The sequence below is a fragment of the Carlito syrichta genome, unplaced genomic scaffold (assembly GCF_000164805.1).
Source record: "Carlito syrichta isolate Samal-C Ts95f unplaced genomic scaffold, Tarsius_syrichta-2.0.1 Scaffold305643, whole genome shotgun sequence".
Taxonomy (NCBI): domain Eukaryota; kingdom Metazoa; phylum Chordata; class Mammalia; order Primates; family Tarsiidae; genus Carlito; species Carlito syrichta.
In genome coordinates this window covers 712,643-731,499 of record NW_007249739.1, presented here as the reverse complement: position 1 = coordinate 731,499, position 18,857 = coordinate 712,643, and the positions used below count along the sequence as shown (strand labels likewise).

At 54.7% G+C, this 18,857-nt stretch overlaps 1 protein-coding gene across 2 annotated transcripts in view; it reads left to right on the top strand.

Moving 5' to 3' along the window:
• NDRG1 (N-myc downstream regulated 1) overlaps positions 1-18,856 on the top strand; it is a 57,093-nt gene extending 38,237 nt beyond the window's left edge. For both annotated transcript variants that reach the window (XM_008061958.2, XM_008061959.2), the window contains 11 exons: positions 159-221; positions 1,552-1,612; positions 2,329-2,415; positions 5,601-5,657; positions 7,054-7,157; positions 8,746-8,802; positions 9,582-9,633; positions 10,789-10,836; positions 12,886-12,921; positions 14,812-14,863; positions 18,594-18,856. In XM_008061958.2, the coding sequence (XP_008060149.1) occupies positions 159-221; positions 1,552-1,612; positions 2,329-2,415; positions 5,601-5,657; positions 7,054-7,157; positions 8,746-8,802; positions 9,582-9,633; positions 10,789-10,836; positions 12,886-12,921; positions 14,812-14,863; positions 18,594-18,835 (859 nt within the window). In that variant the 3' untranslated portion in view covers positions 18,836-18,856. The remainder of the gene's footprint in view (positions 1-158; positions 222-1,551; positions 1,613-2,328; positions 2,416-5,600; positions 5,658-7,053; positions 7,158-8,745; positions 8,803-9,581; positions 9,634-10,788; positions 10,837-12,885; positions 12,922-14,811; positions 14,864-18,593) is intronic.
• The last annotated feature ends 1 nt before the right edge of the window (position 18,857 follows it).

Here is an 18,857-nt window from a genome sequence, read left to right as displayed (position 1 = left end):
GGGTGGAGATCTGGGGAGGAGGCGGGAAGGGGCCGGTGGGAGTCTGGGTGCTCGGGGGGAGGGGCTGCTGCAGGGCCTCTGGCCATTGAGCGTGTCTCCTTCGAGATGACCCCTTTCTGCTGGCGTTCGGGCTCTCGTGAACTCTGCGTTGTCCCCAGGTACATGTACCCCTCCATGGACCAGCTGGCCGAAATGCTTCCCGGAGTCCTGCACCAGTTTGGGTAAGAGCAGAGGATCAGCACCCCGCAGCTCGGTAGACGGGCTCCTGGCCTCTTCCCCTCCTTTGCTTCGATCTGGCCTGACTGCTACAAAGTACACTGCAGTTTAGAAAGTAGGCAAGAAATGGGCTTGGCGTTGTTCCCTGCGGTCTCTGGGCTCCCCACCACCTGGCCTCCTTGACTTCAGCTTTTTTTTTTTTTTGAGTTGGAGTCTCACTCTGTCACCCAGACTGGAGTGCGGTGGCGGCTCCCGGTCACCGCAGCCTCGACCTGCTGGGCTCTGGCCATCCTTCTGCCTCAGCCTTCCGAGTAGCTGGAATTACAGGCATGCGCTACCACACCCGGACGATTTTTGATTTATTGCAGAGATGAGGTCTCGCCAAGTTGCCCAGGCGGGTCTCGAACCTGCAGGCTCAGGCAATCCACTCACCTCGGCCTCCCAAAGAGCGGGATTACAGGCTGAGCCACCGAGCCCGGCGACTTCAGCTTTTCAATACTGTTCCTTGCAGCCTCTGAGCTCCAGCCAGCAACCCTGTAACTTCAGCTTTTTTTTTTCTTTCTTTGATTTGGAGGCTCACTCACTCCCTGGAGTGCAGTGGCACGCTCACGGCCACCGCAGCCTGGACCTACTGAGCTCAGGCGATCCTTCCGCCTCAACCTTCCAAGTTGCCCAGCTGGTCTATAACCAGAGGAACTTTAGCTTTTCAACACTGTTCCCTGCAACCTCTGAGCTCACCCTGTACCCCCGTAATTTCATCCTTTCAACATTGTTCCCTGTGACCTCTGAGCTCACCCCGGGCCCCCTCAACTGCAGCTTTTCTTGAGCAAATGTGTCACGTGATGTGATGACAGCCACCCCAGCTATCCTGCCCTTGCCTCTTGCTCTTGAAGTCCCCTCCCCTTCCCTGGAACATTCTGGAATAGGGGTGCCTGTGACTTTGTTTCTCCCCCAGCCCGTCGTCTTCTCGGCACTGCCCCTTCTTACGAGCCCCGGTAGGACCACAGGCATGATGATACTAGCCTCATGGTCCCGGTCCAACCTGTTTTCATTCCAAGTCTTTGAATCCAAGATAAAGCTCAAGACTGGGAGGAAGCCATGTGTAATGGGCTTTTCCCGTAAAGGTCAGACAGCCTCTCGAGCCTGGGTGGCTGCCAGGAGATAAGGGAGGGGGCCGGGCCAGGCTGCCCCAGGTTACGGGTCTCCGTCCAACCCCCAGGCAGGGCACCCCCCATGTCCCTGGGGCCCACACAGTTGACCCTGGGAAGCTGCAGGGTCATCCGGGCGCCTGCCGCTCCCGCCTTCTGTGACGTGCATTTGTGCTTTTGCTTCCAGGCTGAAGAGCATCATTGGCATGGGAACAGGGGCCGGCGCCTACGTCCTGACTCGATTTGCCGTGAGTTGCTTGGCATTTTCAAAAATTACATTTAATTACATTTTAGATAAAATTAAATCAAGATGAAAGAAGACATTTGAAAAAAGCATCCAAAAGCCCAAAAGGGGAAAAAAAAATGACCCACGTGCTGTGCAGTTATTTGCGCATGTGTGTGACGTGTGTGTTATGTACACACACTCACGACTTTTCCCCTCCGCCCCCGGAAGATGGTCCTGGACACATTCTTTTGTCATTGGCTTTGTTCACGTAGCTGTCTGGTCGGGCACTCCTTGCCCGCTGAGCGATCTTCTATGACACTTCTTTGTAAGAACCTCATTGTCTTTTCGTAGTCAGGATACTCCCAGATCCCGATTCCAATTTTTTTGGAGACAAGAGTCTCACTCTTTTGCCTAGGCTGGAAGGCAGTGATGCAATCATAGCTCACTACAACCTCCAATGACTGGACTTGGGCAGTCCTCCCACCTCAGCCTCCTGAGTCACTGGAACTATAAGCGTGTGCCATTATGCCTGGCCTTTTTTTTTTTTGTAGAGACACTTTGTTGCCTAAGCTGGTCTTGAACTCCTGGGCTCAAGCAGTCCTCCCACCTCGGCTTCGACTCTAAGTGCTGGGATTACAGATGTGCTCTGCCGCGCTCAGCCGGGGCGCCTTGACTTTTAACGTTCATGGCGTTTTAGATGGCCGGATTGTCTATCTCACCTGGTGTCTTGACTTACAGCTGAACAACCCTGAGATGGTCGAGGGCCTCGTCCTCATCAATGTGAACCCCTGTGCCGAAGGCTGGATGGACTGGGCTGCCTCCAAGGTGGGTCTGGGACGGTGTCAGGCAGGTGGGGTCCCTGCACCCAGAGAGACAGGTGTGTGCCAGGAGGAACCATGGGGCTACAAGCCCGCCCTTCAGTTCCCCTTCCCACTACCCCTGACTGCCCATGCCAGCAAAGAAAGCAGATTTCCTCTGCTTTGCTTAGAATAGTAAACTTGACCTTGGCTCTCTTCCATTCAGACGATTTAAATAGGCCTGTGCTGTCTAAGCCAGGGACGCCTCTGGGACACTTTGACAAGCGTTGCTCAGATCAATCAAGCATGAACCGGTACCTAACAGGTGCTGGGCTTTGCTCAAGATGTCAGGGACCTTGAGGAAAGAGACATCTTGACATGAACAAGACAGAAGTCTCTCATCTTAAGCATTCATATATTATTAATATAAAAGAAATACATACTGGGTACTATCTGTGCCACTGAATTTTATGGTGATAATTAGGTGGCGTTTATTGAGAGTTTAGCCTGTGTTGGTTCTAATCCGTGTTGCTACGTATGAGGGGAACCCCCAAAACCCGGAATTTATTTATAAAAACTGTATATTTATTCTTACATGTTTAAACTTTAGTCACCTTCAAAGTCTTCTCTGTCTGATGCAATGCACCTATTGAGGTGTTTTTCCAACTGCTCCAGACGGGTTTTGAACTCGTCCATTTTGCTGCCTTTTAATGCTTCTGCCCTTTTTGGGGTCACCTCTTCCACATCGGCAAAATGCTTCTCTTTGAGGGCTTTTTTCATCCGGGGAAGCAACAAAGAGTTGCTCAGGGCAGGATTGAGTGAATAAGGAGGGAGGGAGGGCATGGGGGGGTCAAAAACTGCCGAACACTCCACGTGGTGTGGGCAGGTATGTTTTCATGGTAGAAGAACCAGTCACCTGTTTGCCACAAACACATTGGCTGAAGCGGAACGCAGCCTCTCGCAACAATGCTAGCTGGTACCCTGATGCCGATAGGTTTCTGGAACCCAGCAGGGAGGCTTGTGCTTTAAAGGGCCCACCCACCCAAAGGTAGTTCAGCTGTTTTTGAGGGGTCACCCTCCTGTGCATCATCTCAATCCTCACAGTAACTCCAGGAGGTGGGAATTTTGATCACGGCCTTACAGAGGAGGGAACTGAGGCTTGAAGGGGGTGAGGGCATGGTCAGGGTCACACAAAGTTGGCAGTAGAACTGGGACTGGCTGCAGGTGACTTGGACTCCTGGCCTGTGACTTGAACGTCCCTGTCCCTGGGCTCCTGTCCAGGGGGGGGAAACAGGCAGGTCTGGGTGGGCGGGATAGGCAGCCTGGAAGGGGAGCCATCTTGGGAAGCTCTGCCCTAGCTGGTGTCCTAAGGTTTTTTATCTTTCAAAAATTACTAGTTTTTTTTCTTATCTGTAAAGATCCAAGAGTTTTCCAGGGAGAGGGGGCAGTCACTCCAGCTGAAATAGGACAAAGCCTTTCAAGCCAGGGGCCCCTGGCTTATGCTTTTGAAAGTGTGTTTTTTGCCGGGCTCGGTGGCTCAGCCTGTCATCCCGCGCCTTTGGGAGGCTGAGGTGAGTGGATGGCCTGAGCCCGCGGGTTCGAGACCCGCCTGGGCAGCGAGACCTCATCTTTACAATAAATCAAAAAATCAGCCGGGCGTGGTAGCGCGCGCCTGTAATTCCGGCTACTGGGAAGGCTGAGGCGGAAGGATCGCCGGAGCCCAGCAGGTCGAGGCTGCGGTGGCCGGGAGCGGCCACGGCACTCCAGTCTGGGCGACAGAGTGAGACTCCGACTCAAAAAAAAAAAAACAACAAAAAACGAAAGTGTGTTTTTGCCAAGTTTGGGGGGACGGACGGAGGCAGAGGGTTGGAGGGGTTGTGCCCCGGCCCCGCCTCCCCCCCATCCTGGCCACTCTGAGGCTGGATTTTTTTCCTTGAACAGTCTGCCAGAAGGTGGGGGCCCTTCCCTCCTGCCGGCGTGACATTCAGGAGCGGAACACACTCCCTGTTTTTCATTTGATTTTCCAGCAGAGGAAGTGACATTCCAGTCGGCCAGCTGAGCTCCCTGGTGGCCGATCTGAGCCAGACTTGAACGGCTGGGGACATTGACCCCTGGCCACATGAAGCCTGAGGAATGTGTGTGGGGTTTTAATGTCTGCACCATAACCCTCGTTTTCAACCCCAGCCTTGGAGAACCAAGACCTCTCTCAAGGGCCTTCTGTGTGCCGGGCCTGATGTCAGACACTGATATACATGTCGTCCCGTCTTTTCTTTTTTTTTTGAGTCGGAGTCTCACTCTGTCGCCCAGACTGGAGTGCAGTGGCCGCTCCCGGCCATCGCCGCCTCCACCTGCTGGGCTCCGGGGATCCTTCCGCCTCAGCCTTCCGAGTAGCCGGAACTACAGGCGCGCGCTACCACGCCCGGCTAATTTTTGATTTTACTGTGGAGAGGAGGTCTCGCCAAGTTGCCCAGGCGGTAGTCCCATCTTAACCTTGTGACTTTGAAGTTCCTGTCACCCCCGGTTACTGATGAGAAGTCTGAGACCCAGTGCCATGCAGCTGGGACGCATCAGTCAGGGCCCGCCGAAGCCACCCACGTCTAGATTCCTCTTCCCTACCAGTTCTTGGCTGATGCTGAAGTCAGTCAGCACACATTTATGGAGCTCCTGCTATATGCTAGCATTTATGGAGCTCCTGCTGTATACCTAGCTTTATAACTAGGGCGAGGTAGCGAAGAGAAGGATGTCAATGTCTGTAGTTGCCTTGATCTGTTTAGAGAGGAAACAGCGGGAGGATGATAGAGAGTTGGGAGCCAGCATATCCTGGGGTCTAGACTGTGGAGGTTTGTGTGTGTTAAGAAGAGGCAGATGGGAGCCCTCTTTGCTGGAGACTTGGGGAACTTTTAGAGCGGGGTAAGCGAGAAGATAGTTGGGTGTCCACTCAGCACCCATTTGCTGAGCATCTCCTGTGCACAGGGATCAGGATGAGGAAATGGGCAGAGCAGTGGGCCCCGGTGCCTTCCGGGACTCGGCTCCAGCAGGGAACCGGAGAGTTTCCATCAAGAAGGGTGTCCTTGAGACCTGAACACAGGAGCCGGGGCGGGGGGATGGGGACAGCCCAGCAGGGTCCCTCTCTCCCCAGGGTGAGGGCTTTCACTGACCTCGTTCGCTCCTGTTGTCTACTGGTTCCTACCCCGCCTGCTTGAATTTCCCCAGATCTCCGGATGGACCCAAGCCCTGCCAGACATGGTGGTGTCCCACCTCTTTGGGAAGGTGAGTGGCCTGGCATGCCGCCGTCCACGCTGAGTCACTGGTTGTGGGGTGCTCATCCCAGGGGCCCACGGGGATCAGATGGGCAAGGCTCGATCAAGCAGGGGCTGCCGTGCTGATGTCCCTGGAGTAGTGTGACAGTGCTCATTCGTGGGCAGCGGTCACTCACGCGCTCTTTGTATACATTGATCTTTCTTTCCCTTTTTTGGAAGTAGGACTTATTGAGAGGACAGAAAAGCTCCCAGAGCAGGAGGGGACCTGAGGGGGTTGCCCTGTATACATTGGTCTTTCTAAACAGCTTTGTTGAGGCAGGATGAACTGTATATTTGGAGTGTACAGTTTGCTGACTGGCATCTGTGTGGACAATGCCACCATCCCAAAAGTGTCCCTGTGCCCCTTGGTGACCCTCCTTTCCCAGATGACTTCTGATCTGCTTTTGGTCACTATAGATTAGATTGCAATTCTTAGGATTTTAAAACAGCATCATACAGTATATACTCTCTCTCTCTCTTTTTTAAATGTGGGTCTGTCTTCTTTGACTCTACATAATTATTTTGAGATCTATCTGTCTTACTGAGTGCATCAGTAGTTCATTTCTAGGTTGGGCATAGTGGCTCCTGCGTGTAATCTGAGTGCTTTGGGTGGCTGAGGCAGGAGAATCACTTGAAGCCAGGAGTTCAAGACCAGCCTGGACAACAGGCTGGTCTTTTTCAAATCTCTGTCTCCCTTTTTTTTTTCCTCTCTTTTTCTAATTTGAGTCAGGTTCTCACTCTTTGGCCCAGGCTCAAGTACAGTGTCATGATCACGGCCCACTACAGCCTCAGAGTTAGGGGCTGGAGCGATCCTCCTGCCTCAGCCTACCTAGTAGCCGGGACTGCAAGCATGTGTCACCACCAGCCAACTAATGTAAAAAAAATTGTAGAGATGAGGTGTCACTGTGTTCCCCAGGCTGGTCTCGAACTCCTGGGCATAAGTGATCTTCCCGCCTCAGCCTCCCAAAGCACTGAAATCACAGGCATGAACCACCACACCCAGCCTTATCCCCCTTTTTTGAGTGGTTAAAAGATTTGCCCGAGAAAGGGACAGCGGTAAAGCTGAGGGCTCCACCCGGGAGGGCCGGCTGCACATCAAAGCCTGCCTGCCAAGCAGTGAGCCCAGAGGGTGAGCTCCACCCCTCCAGCCCGGGTTCCTTCCTGCTCTCAGCCAATGGCCAGCCCCCATCTCATCCGGGTCCGGGTGTGCTCCTGTCTCAAAGGTCTCTCTCAGGTCCACAGCGGTCTGGGGGATGAGGCATGGTCGTCTTTACTTTGTCCCTCGAGAACCTGGGGAATGGAGAGGGGGGTGGGTGGTCAGGCCAGGGCCCCACATGGTGAAGGATGTTCCCACCGCTGTCGTGTAGGAGGAAATGCAGAACAATGTCGAGGTCGTCCACACCTACCGCCAGCACATTGTCAACGACATGAACCCCGGCAACCTGCACCTGTTCATCAATGCCTACAACAGGTATGGCCGCGACTGCCTCGCCAGCTCCGTGCGGGCACTCTGTGGAGGCCTGCGGCACGGGTCAAGGCGGGGGCTGTGAGACCAGTGGAAAATGCAGACCCTGAATTTGAACAAACACGTGGACAGGACGGGGTGCCCGGGGAGGAGGCCCCGTGTGGAAAGGGCTTCCTGGCCTGGGGGAGCCTTGCGTGGATCTGAACTGCCACTCCAGACCCCGGCGGTGCAGACGTGAGGAGGGACGTGGTCATGCACTCGAGGGTTGGGAGTCGATGCGTGTGCCCGTGACCGGCCCTTACGGGAGGCCAGATGTGAGAAGATGGAAGGGAGGCAGCCACAAAGCATTCTGGAAGGGTGGGAGGCATCCCGGGAGGCTTTTCGGAGGCCAGCTTGTCATGCCGAGGATTAGGAGGTCTTCAAGGCAGCCTTTGGCCAAGGGGCAGCCCTCTCAATGATCTCTAGGTGTTTATGGGCGTTCAGACAGGAGAGGGGACAACTCAGGGCCGCTGGTGTCAGCCAGAGATTCTGGAATCTTCCAGGGAGCTCACTCAGCCTGCTGAGCTGTTCTGCGATGCTCCCAAGACGGGACAGGAACAAGCCTCGTGGAGTTTGTCTTGCTCAGATGTTAATAACTTGACTTCCCGAAGGGCGTTAGCGTTTGTAACAGACTTTAGTCTCTGTCTCCTTTTATGATCTGGTCAGTATCTCAGCACAGGAGGAAGTGGTAATGTCCCCACTGTGTAACTGAAAAAACAGGCTCGGGCGGCCACCCATCCATTAAATACAGGCTGAGCTGGAGGGAGTCGGGTTCCCAGCTGGGCCACGGGGACCCAGAGGAGACCAGCACAGCCCACACCCCACACTCTTCCCCACCCTCCGGGAGAGCACAGCAATGATGACCCTTCCAGAAGCCCCCCTGTGAGGGCTTTCTTGCTGGGGAAGCCAAGGCACAGAGAGGTTGAGCATTCTACCCGCTGTCACATCACTAGGGATTAGTGGAGCATGGCTTGAATCTCACATGTCAGCTCTAGGCCATGAGCTGGGAAGAAGCGTCTCCTAATGGCTGCTGCCTGGTGGCAGGGAGGGTGGGAGTCCACGTCGTGTGCAGGGGAGGGTGGTTGGCCCTGGGCTGGGCCCGTGGGGGGCCTCAGGCAAGTATAGCAGGCAAGCCCTGGAGAGTTGGAAATGAGGGACGACAAGATCAGGTCTGAGCCTTAAAGAGGTCGGGTGGCTGCTCTAAAGAGGACTCAGAAAAGTGGAGGCTGGGAGGCCATTGGGGGGGCTGGTCCACTGACCAGGCGGGGTCTCTGGCTAGGAGGAGCGGAGGTGGAGTCTGTCCATAGAGGATGTGATTTGACTCTGGTGGGCTCAGTGACATGGGCCCTGCTGGACGTAGGTGAGCCCTGCTGCCCTATTAACGTTTTCGCGGACACCAAGGGGCTGTGGTGTCCTGAAAGCTGCAGGACTTTGCATAGCTTGGGGATGGGTCGTCGGCCACAGGCCCCCGGCAGGACGTCCTGGGCGTGGTGGTGAGAGCGGGCTTCGTCTGGGGAGCGTCTGCGGGTGCTAATGACGCCCTCGTTGCCTGCAGCCGGCGGGACCTGGAGATTGAGCGGCCGGTGCCGGGAACCCACACAGTCACCCTGCAGTGAGTTGCTTCTCCCCACCTTGCAAGCCGGCTGTCCACGGGCTGTCCGGCTTTCCCACAATGCCCACAGGGCCTTCTTACCTCCCATGCTTGTGCTTGGGGTGGGACATCACAGTCAGTGAGAGCTGCCTTCTATCTGGGGAGAGAGCACGGCCCCCTCTGACTCTGACTTCTCCCATCAGCCCCTGGGGTGTCCTCATGACCTAGGGAAGAGCCTTCAATCTTGGAGAAGAAATGATGACCATACACGGGGCGGCACTGATTAAACAGCTGCTGTGTTCCGCTTTGCTTTGCAAAACCTAGAAATGGAAGACCCAGGACCCACTCTTAAAGTGCTCCACTCTAAGCCTAGGAGGAAAAACCAGTAGGGGGACACAGCTCCCGTGAGGTCAGCATCTGTTTGTGGTTCCTTGAAGGCACCACATTGCCAAATTGGCGATTTGACACCTCATTTCCTGTGTTGTTCACACGGTTCTTGTCTCTCTCAAAGACCTGTAAAACCCTGTTCATCCATCCTTGAGGAGAGGGTGCTTTAAAATAACATCAGGGCACAGAAATTCCTTGACTGAAATTCATACTAAGGTGTAAATGACTACAATCCCATGTGTCCTAATGGTAAAGCACAGGAGGGGAGGAGAATGAAGTTAAAAGAGCAGAGGGCACTGGGAAAACCAAAATAAATTTTTCTGAATCCTGGTCCTGGCCTGGCAGGCCTGGGAGGGTGTGACACTTTAAGCGAGCCCTGTGCTAACTCCTCTCCCATCTCCCCCTGACCCCAGGTGCCCTGCTCTGCTGGTGGTTGGAGACAACTCACCCGCCGTGGACGCTGTGGTACGTGGACGTGGACTGCTGGTTTCTGTGTTGAGTTCAGCCGGGCAAGCCTGGCTGGCTTGATGGAAAGCCTCCCTGTCCGCCCCTCCCCTCCCCTGCCCCATTAGGGCAAGTGCTGTTATTGAAATGCCATGTTGGCCTCTGGGCAGAGGGCCCAGCCTCCAGTCTGCCCTGGCTGCTGGGCCGCTGGCCTTCTCTCCAGGTGCCTCCCCTGCCGATCTGCCTCCCTTTGGCTGGTTTCTGTGGGTACATTGGCCTCTTGGCTTCCAGGTGGGAGCCTCTCACTTGGGAAGTGGGCGGGTCCTTGGAGCCTGACCGTCCAGCAGGGGAGAGACACACCTGGGAGGCAGGTGTGGGTAATGCTCTCTGAATTCCCTGAATTGTGGAGGTAGAGAGAGGACTCTGCCTTCCTGCCATCCTCGCAGCTGGGGAGATGGGAGCTTAGGGGCTGCTCATCAGAGTCTCGAAGTGGTGGTGTCCCTTCCGCGAGGTGCACGGTGAAATGTGCCGGGTGTTCGTGGAGTAAGGGCCTGGGGTGACTTACACACCATGGGTTTCTTGGGGGATGAACCCCTGGAGGTAATTATGGGATACATGGATAGAGATGGATTGTTCACATCAAGGGAGGTGATCGTCTGCTTCAGGCCTTTTGAGGATCACCGATTGCATATGGGTCTTCTGCCTGATTCTGGCTACCACTTTCAAGGTCACCGACAAAAGGAAGACAGAAACCAGCGAGTGATTCCGGCTCGAGATATAAAATCAATGCATTCAGAGTTATTAGGCCTGTGGACTTTCTGGCAGCCGCTTGTAATGGGGCTATTTATTTAGCAGATGTTTCTGGAACACCTTCTGAGTTTTAGCTACTCTTCATAGCAACCCTCTGGGGGGAAAAATATATTATTCCCATTTTTATTTATGAGAAAACTGAGGCTCAAGGAAGTTAAGTCGCTCATCCAGGGTCCCCCGGCTGGCAATGGCTGGGTTTGGACTTAAAGTCACATCTGCGTGACCCCAAAGCCCACGTTCTTTTTTCTGTGCCAGTGAGAGCACTGATGTTTCTGGTGACAGTGGTGGGGTGCCCATGCGGAAGGGGGAAGGATTTTGACTTCGGCTCCAGGTAGGAAATGAACACATGTCTTCCCTCTCGCCCAGGTGGAGTGCAACTCGAAACTGGACCCAACAAAGACCACTCTTCTCAAGGTACGGGGGAACCTCAGGGCTTGCATTCCATTCGGGGTTTCTTAGAAACCCCCACGATTTCTGCCTGAATACGGCCAGGCTCAGGGGCTGAGGCCATAGAATTAACGATTTACTGGCTCTTTTGACAAACGTCTGCTGATCCAGGCCGGCGGTCTGAGGCTGCAGAGATGAGAGGGTCCCTCTCTGGGGCTGCAGGAGTCTCTGGGGATAGATAAGCCAGCAACGCCTGGCGGGCGAGAGGTCTCCCTAGGGTAGAGCCAGGACCTCCCTCCGAGAGGGACTGTGCTTGTCCCGTTAGGGAGATGTTTCCTGAGGCTGCGGAGTTCGTCTGAGCACCCAGTAACTAGACTGGAGGGTCTGCAGCTGCCCACGCCAGGGCCTGGCGGTCCCGGGCGATGGCATCGTGGAAACTGCAGACTGAGCAGCAGCCTTTCAAGGTGCTGCACGAGTGTGGGAACCTTTCAGAGAGGCCTCCTGGGTGCACCCATGGGGGCGGGTGACCAGGAAGGACCTGTGTGGAGGTGAGGCAGCACCCGCATTGGGGGAAGTACAAGAAGGTGGCACCCATAGGTCGCTGTCCCCTCATCCCCCATCAGACAAACTGCGTTTGAAAGGCACCAGGGGTGTCCTGCACTTCTTGAGTGGGAAGCTGTTCCTCTCTGGACTCTTTTCAGACTTTTTTTCCCAAGACTCCCTCAGAAGGAAGGTATAAGATAAGTGCACGCTGAGCTTCAGGTCTGAGATGTGCCAGGATGTGCCACAAACCGAGTGACTTAAAACAGCAGAAATGTGCTTGCTCGTGGTTCTGGAAGCTGGAAATCCAGAGTCAAGGTGTTGGTAGAGCCATGCCCCACTTGAAGGCACTGGGGGATGATAATCCATCACTCTTCCAGCTCCTGGAGGCTGGCATCCACAGTGTCCCTTAGCTGTGGCTGCATTACTCCAGTGCCAGCCTCTGTTGTCTGTCACATGACACTCACCCTGCCCATCCCTGTGTCTGTGTCCCCATGTCCCTGTTCTCTTAAGGATTGGATCAGTCATTGGATTTAGAGCCACACATCCAGCAGGACCTCATCTTGACTTGACTGTGCCCTCAAAAACCCTAGGTTCAAATGAGGTCACAATCATAGGTATCAAGGGTTAGGACGTCCTTGTATTTTGGGAGGATATCAACCCACAGCCCGCAAGGAAGGTGGGTGACCAGACCAAGGTCGGGTGGCCGAACCTACTTCCGCCTGATTCTAGACAGACCCCCACTGTGCTGGCCTGCTCTGCTGAATTGTCCCAGAAGTTGAACTTGAAGTTCCTTGTATTCTTACAGGGCTGAGGGCTGCGCGGGCTGGTGTGGCCTTGTGGCTGGCACCCAGGATTTTAATATATAGTGGGTGTGAGTGCCACTATATATTAAAAAAATATATATATATATATATATTTTTTGTTTGTTTGTTTGTTTGTAGAGATGAGGTCTTGCTATGTTGCCCAGGCTGGTCTCCAACTCCTGGGCTCAAACAATCCTCCCACCCTAGCCTCCCAAAGTGCTGGGATGACAGGTGTGAACCTCCACGCCCAGCCTGGTGTGGTGGTTGAATAGGAACTTTGAGAGTCACAGATCCAGGAAGGGAGGTCGGGCAGGAGCCCTAGAAGGCTTGAAGCCTCAACTCTGACAGTTTCTTCCTGTGAGAACTTTTCTTGGGATTGTACGTGACAGGCCTCATGCATCGAACCCGCTCAGGTCAGGCAGATACTGGCCGAAATCTTGCAAGTTCCTCAAGCTCTCTCTGCCTCTGAACTGGGACAGTCATACCTTCCGTGGTTCTTGGAGAATGCGGTGAAATGTTCTGCAGGGGTTAGCCTCGTTCGCGGGTGCTCCGAGTGAGGGTTGCCATGGAGACAGCATGGCCTTGCTAGGGGACTGGGATGCTCCCACCTGTGGTCTGCTCAGGTTCCCATCCCAAGGCAGGGCAGGCCAGTGCCCGTCAGGACTCTGCTCACAGAGCGCGGAGGGCCAGTGGCCTTGGGTACGGCACTAACCTGTTCCCTGCCTCCTAGATGGCGGACTGTGGCGGCCTCCCGCAAATCTCCCAGGTGAGTGCCACCCTGGCTTCTGCGTTCACACGGGCCGCCTCTCCCATGTGGAGTGTCTGTACCTTGTAAATGCCTTTTCCCTCGCTGCCTCGTGGTGACATCGGGTGACGGACGGTGGGCACGTTACTGTTGATGGAAGGTGCTCTCCCGCGGGGACTCAGTGGCTCCCCCAGAGACGGACCCCTGTGGAGTAGCTGACACTGGGGCTCACAGAGGTAGACACAGCATGGTCACCGTGGGTCAGACAACCCCAACAAACTCGAGTTCAGGGCACAGGGGTGTGGAGGAGATTAAACCAGATTTGTGTGTGTGTGTGTGTGTGTGTGTGCGCGCGCGCACGCGTGCATACACGTTTATGTCTGTACATATGTGTGCACACGAGTGTGTGCTCATGTGTTTTATGTATACACGCGAGTGAGCACATGTATGCATGTCTGCCTGCATATATGCATGAGTGTGCATGTGTGTATGAGTGCGCACATGCATGCATGTGGGTGCATACATGTGTACATGAGTGTGCATGTATACGCAAGTGTGTGCACACGTGTGTGTTTGCATGTGTGTGCATGTTTATGTGAGCGTATATATGTGTCTCTGTGTATGTGCACATATGTGTGCATTTACACAAATAAACCCAGCATGCAATGTAAGGTGTTTGCTGTACAATAACGGACCCCTTCAGTTCCCCTCCCGTGAATAGCTCCACCGTCCTCACAGATGAACTGTTCATCTATATTCCTATAATTAAATATCACAAGAGTTGTGCATTCATCTTAAGGTGAAATATTATGTGGACTTTTTGTCATCTCTTTTCTCCAAACGCTGCCCTGTCTTCTGTCTCTCTCCTTGACTTCCTTTTTCTACTGGAAGCCAGAGCAGCTCTCACCCTGGCCATAATGAGAACGCTTGTCCGATGCCTGGCAGGAGCTCGCCGAGCTGAGGCTTCCAGGCAGCCAGCGGAGGGTGGGCTGTGTCCTGTAGAGTCCCCTCGCCGGTGTCCTCTGCGAAGGGCTTTCCCCTCCTTGAGTCAATCAGGTTCTTGCCACAGTCTTCAGAGGTCGGAGGAGCAAGCACTCCATTCCAGTGGCACGGAAGGGGAAATTGAGGCTGAAAGCTAGGAAGGATTGCCCAGGCTGCCCCCGAGCCAACTTCGGGCTCCGGGGTCTCACTCCCACACGCGTACTCCTGGTCACCTCCGTCGTCACGAGTGCGACGCCCCTGCGCTCCAGCCCTGACATGCTCCTTGTGTCCCATCTTCCCGTGTCCCACGCGTCCCCCAGGAGCTCTACTCTAGATGCCGCCTGGTCCTCGAGGAATCCTGGCAGGAGTGGGGGTGGTGTGACAGCACCGCCCCCACCTGGGCCTCTCACTGTCCCAGGAGAGCGCACCCAGCGCTGGGTCCAACGTGGAGTCCCTGGAGACTGTGCCTGAGCAGTCACCTCCCGGTGTGGAGTATTCCGGGTGGAGTGGTAATGGGTGGAACGGGTGTGACCTTGCATTCCCCACTCAGTCCACTCAGTGTTGCCCAGGTGGTTAGCTAGGCAGTGGGTTTGTCCAACCAGCCATCCCCTCGTCCATCCTTCTTTCTGTTCTGTCTTCCGTCTTTCCCTCCTTCCTCTTACAGTCCTTCTTTCCATCTTTTTTCTTTCCGCCCACCCATCTCTTTTTCCTTCCATCCATCCATCTATCCTTCATCCTTTATTTTGTTCTGTCCACACGTGCCTTGGGCCAAGCTCTCGAGTGAAGGTGACTGTAGTCTCAGCTCCATATGGCCTTGGGTGACCATGGGCAGAGCTCTGTGTGGCCTCAGGTGACCACGGACAGAGCTCCAGGCGGCCTCCGGTGATCTGACCCCCACGACCGACGGCGCTTTCTGTTCTTGTCTTGTAGCCGGCCAAGCTCGCTGAGGCCTTCAAGTACTTCGTGCAGGGCATGGGATACAGTGAGTATGGCATGCCCGGGGTGTCGCAGGTCAGGCAGGTATGGGAATGGGAAAAGCGGGGGCTGGACCTGGGTCTCAGGAGTCTTCTGTGTCACATTAGCCAGCCTCAGCTTTCTGCAAGTTGGGCAGGGCAGAGGAAGAGCCATCTAGGCAGGTGCCTGGTCTGGAGGGCCTCGTCTCTCGTTTACACCAGTTTACCCTTTCCTCCTTTGTTGAACATGAGTCATTTCACGCCAGGGCTCTTTGGGGGTTTCGATGAGGACTGTCCCTTTAAGCACCAACAAGACAGTAAACAGTGAAACAATGGAAATTCTTTAATTTTGTTGGCACGGTCTGGAGAGACCACAAGTGAAGGGATGATGGTGAAAATGCGATGGTGGTAATAACGAAAGATTATTAACATCCTTGATTCCCTCGTTAACCATCTCCATTATGCTGAGATCTTCTTACCTCATTTTCCAAATGATGAAACTGAGGCTTGGAGACTTTAAGCAGGAAGCAGAGAGGATCTGCATTCTCTTTGAAAACTGTAAAGTGTGTACATGGTTCATAAAATTGCTTATATTCGAGGGAGAGCCTGTCTTTGCCAAGTCATGAGCTCTGGGAATTTAAGGAGAAATAGAAGCATCATTCAGGAACTTGCTACTTCTTGCTTTATAGTTGTTGCTGTTGGTTTTTTTCTTTTTTGTTTGGGTCTCACTCTGTTACCCAGGCTGAAGTGGGTGGCATGATCACAGCTCACTGCAGCCTCGATCTCCTGGGCTCAGGTGATCCTTCTGTCTCAGTCTCCCAAGTAGCTGGGACTACAGGTGGGCGCCACCATGCCCAGCTCATGTATTTTTTTATTTTGTAGCCATGAGGTCTCCCTATGTTGCCCAGACTGGTTTTGAACTTCTGGACTTGAGCAGTCCTCCCACCTCAGCCTTCCAAAATGCTAGGATTACAGGCATGAGCCACAACGCCTGGTCTTATTTGTTAACTGGACCTATCCAGCCCTCTTTGCAGAAAGGCCGTCCCTTTCTGAACTAGGGCAGACACTGTTAAGGTAAACACTCTGTTAAATAGTGTCCACAGTCAGACCTGGTGGGTACTTTAGCCATGGCCTGGCTCTAAAATGACGCTTTGGGCTTTTTCTGCTTACTTTTTAATGCCAACTTGTGTGCCCATCCTAACTAGGAGGGCTTTGAACCTCTAAGCTCTCCACTTTTTTCTTTAAACTGTCTGCCTGTGAAAGATAGTAACAGTGTGTTTGGTAAACCCACTGCCGTCTTAAGATTGGCATCAGCCGTGTCCAAGTCTAGCTAGGTGGGGAGAGGGTCAGTCTGGCTCACGTGCCCCGGCGGATGCCTGTCCCGAGGTGCCCTTGCCCGACAGAAAACATCTGCCTGGGGCTGCCGGCCTTTCCTGTGGGAGGCGGGAGGGCAGGGCCGTAACTCGGCACTGTTGACCTAGCTGGGTGTGCATCGCGGCGCTAGTTTCTCTTGGATCTGCCGTGGGTTTGGATTTCTGCTTTGAGGGTGCATTCTGGGGAGAGACAACTGAAAGCCAGGCCTCGCGCCTTCCCCCTAGACCAAAAACATCCATTTCCAGAAAGCCAAAACATCCTTCGGTCTTGGGGAAAATAGCAGAAAGAGGCTTGGTCCCAAAGGCATCCCCCAAAGAGGAAGAAAGGAGCCAGCCACTGAGTTCCCACACACAGTGGGGGGCGGCTGGGACTGACCCGGCCCTCTGCACATCTGACATCAGTGTGGCTTCGCCTCGGCCCTGGGATCCTGGTCCGTGGAGCTCCCCAAATTGGGGGCAACAGATGGAGGCTCAGAGAAATATGTGACCCCGATGTGGACTTCACTCTGATTATTTCTGGATCCAGAGCTCGCTGGTTTTTTTTTTTTTTTTTTTTATTTGAGTCTCACTCTTTTGCCCAGGCTAGAGTGCAGTGGCATGCTCGTGGCCAGCACAGCCTCGACCTGCTGGGCTCAGGCGATCCTTCCATCTCAGCCTTCCAGGCAGCTGGAACTACAGGCGTGCACCACCATGCCCAGCTAATTTTTGGATTTATTGTAAAGACGAGGTCCCGCCAAGTTGCCCAGGCTGGTCTCGAACCTGTGGGATCAGGCAATCCTCTCACCTCTGCCTCCCAAAGTGCTGGGATTACAGACGTGAGCCACCATACCTGGCTAGAACTCACTCTTTAACAAATACTCAGCACAGCAAGGATGAGTTCTACCTGGGAGCATCTGCATCCGAAACTGAGCCCTGCGCCCATCTGGCCAATAACAAGGTCCTGTGCGAATGCCTGTGTGCCTGTTGCCTCAACCTCCAGTGTCCTGGACCCAGTGTAGCCTTCCCAGCGGTCATCATGCTGCTGCCTGGCGGGGTATTTGTGCCCCAGGGCTAACCTAGCAGATCCCTGCAAGCTGGGTGGCTTAGAACCACAGGAATTCCTTCTCTCTCAGTTCTGAAGGCTTCACGCCTGCAGTCAGGGGTCAGCTGAGCCACGTTCCCTCTGAAGGCCCATGGCGAGACCCCTCCCTTGCCTCTTCCTAACCTCTGCTGGCCCCAAAGGCTCTCGTTGGCTTGTGGCTGTGTCTCCCACATCTCTGCCTCTGTCTCTGCGTAACTTTCTCACCTGTGTCTCTCTGTGTCCCCTTCTGTTTTCTTCAGTTGAGGTCTCACTCTGCCGCCCAGGCTGGAGTACAGTGGCAAAATCACAGCTGCCACAGCCTCAGGCTCTTAGGCTCAGGCGATCCTTCCCCCTCAGCCTGCCGAGTAGCTGGGACTACAGTGCACATCACTGTGATCTGATTTTGTAGCGATGAGGTCCCGCTGTGTTGCCCAGGCTGGTCTCAAATTCCTGGGCTCAAGCAATCCTCTTGCCTCGGCCTCTCAAAATGCTGGAATTACAGGCATGAGCCACCCTGCCTGGCCCCTCCTCTTTTTATAAGGACACCATGGTGTTGAGTTTAGGGCTCACCCTAAATCCAGTACGATTTCATCTCAAGATCCTTAATATATGAAAGGACCCTGTTTTGGGGGGGTCTTTAAGAAGGTCACGTTCTGAGGCCACGGACGTGAATTCTGGGGGATACTTCAACGCAGCTTGGGTGGGGGAATGCTTTCTCTTCATTCCACTCAGCCAGCGCCTGCAACATACAACGGCGTTTTAAGTCTTAGATCCCCAAAGAAGGGACAGCGCCCTTGCCAGTACCTGGGACAACAGGATTTGGGAGGAAAGAGAGATGACAGCTAACAGCTCTGCCATGAACTAGCCATGTAGCCTCACTCTCGCCCCCTGTGAGGTACAGGGCCGAACCTAGCTGACCATCAGCGTCCCCCCGCCCCAGGGTGGTCCACAGTATGGGTGTCCACACAGGTGCGGTACCAGGGGGCTGTCCCTTGTGTCTCCACATTATAGTTGGGGACAGAGAGGCTCAGGGAGGGTCATCCCCGTCTCAACACCACACAGCTGTTCAGCAAAAGGCAGAATTGGGATTCACACCTCGATATGGGTTCCACCCATGTGCTCTGTGACCGCGGCAAGCCCCTGACGTATCCACCTTGCTAAGTGGACACAGACATACCGGGGAGCCCAGGGGCCAGAGGGCAGCAAGGATCAGGGGAGGACACTTGAGAATGCTGGGCGGGGCTGGGTGCTTGGGAGGGTATCGTGGCGGGTGGGCAGGGGCGTCCGGTCCCTCCCGTGCTCTGACCAGCTGTCTCCCGTCTCCAGTGCCCTCTGCCAGCATGACTCGTCTGATGCGGTCCCGCACAGCGTCCGGGTCCAGCGTCACCTCCCTGGACGGCACCCGCAGCCGCTCCCACACCAGCGAGGGCACCCGAAGCCGTTCCCACACCAGCGAGGGGCCCCGCAGCCGCTCCCATACCAGCGAGGGGGCCCACCTGGACATCACCCCCAACTCGGGCGCCACCGGGAACAGCGCCGGGCCCAAGTCCATGGAGGTCTCCTGCTAGGCGGCCTGCGTGACCACCTCCC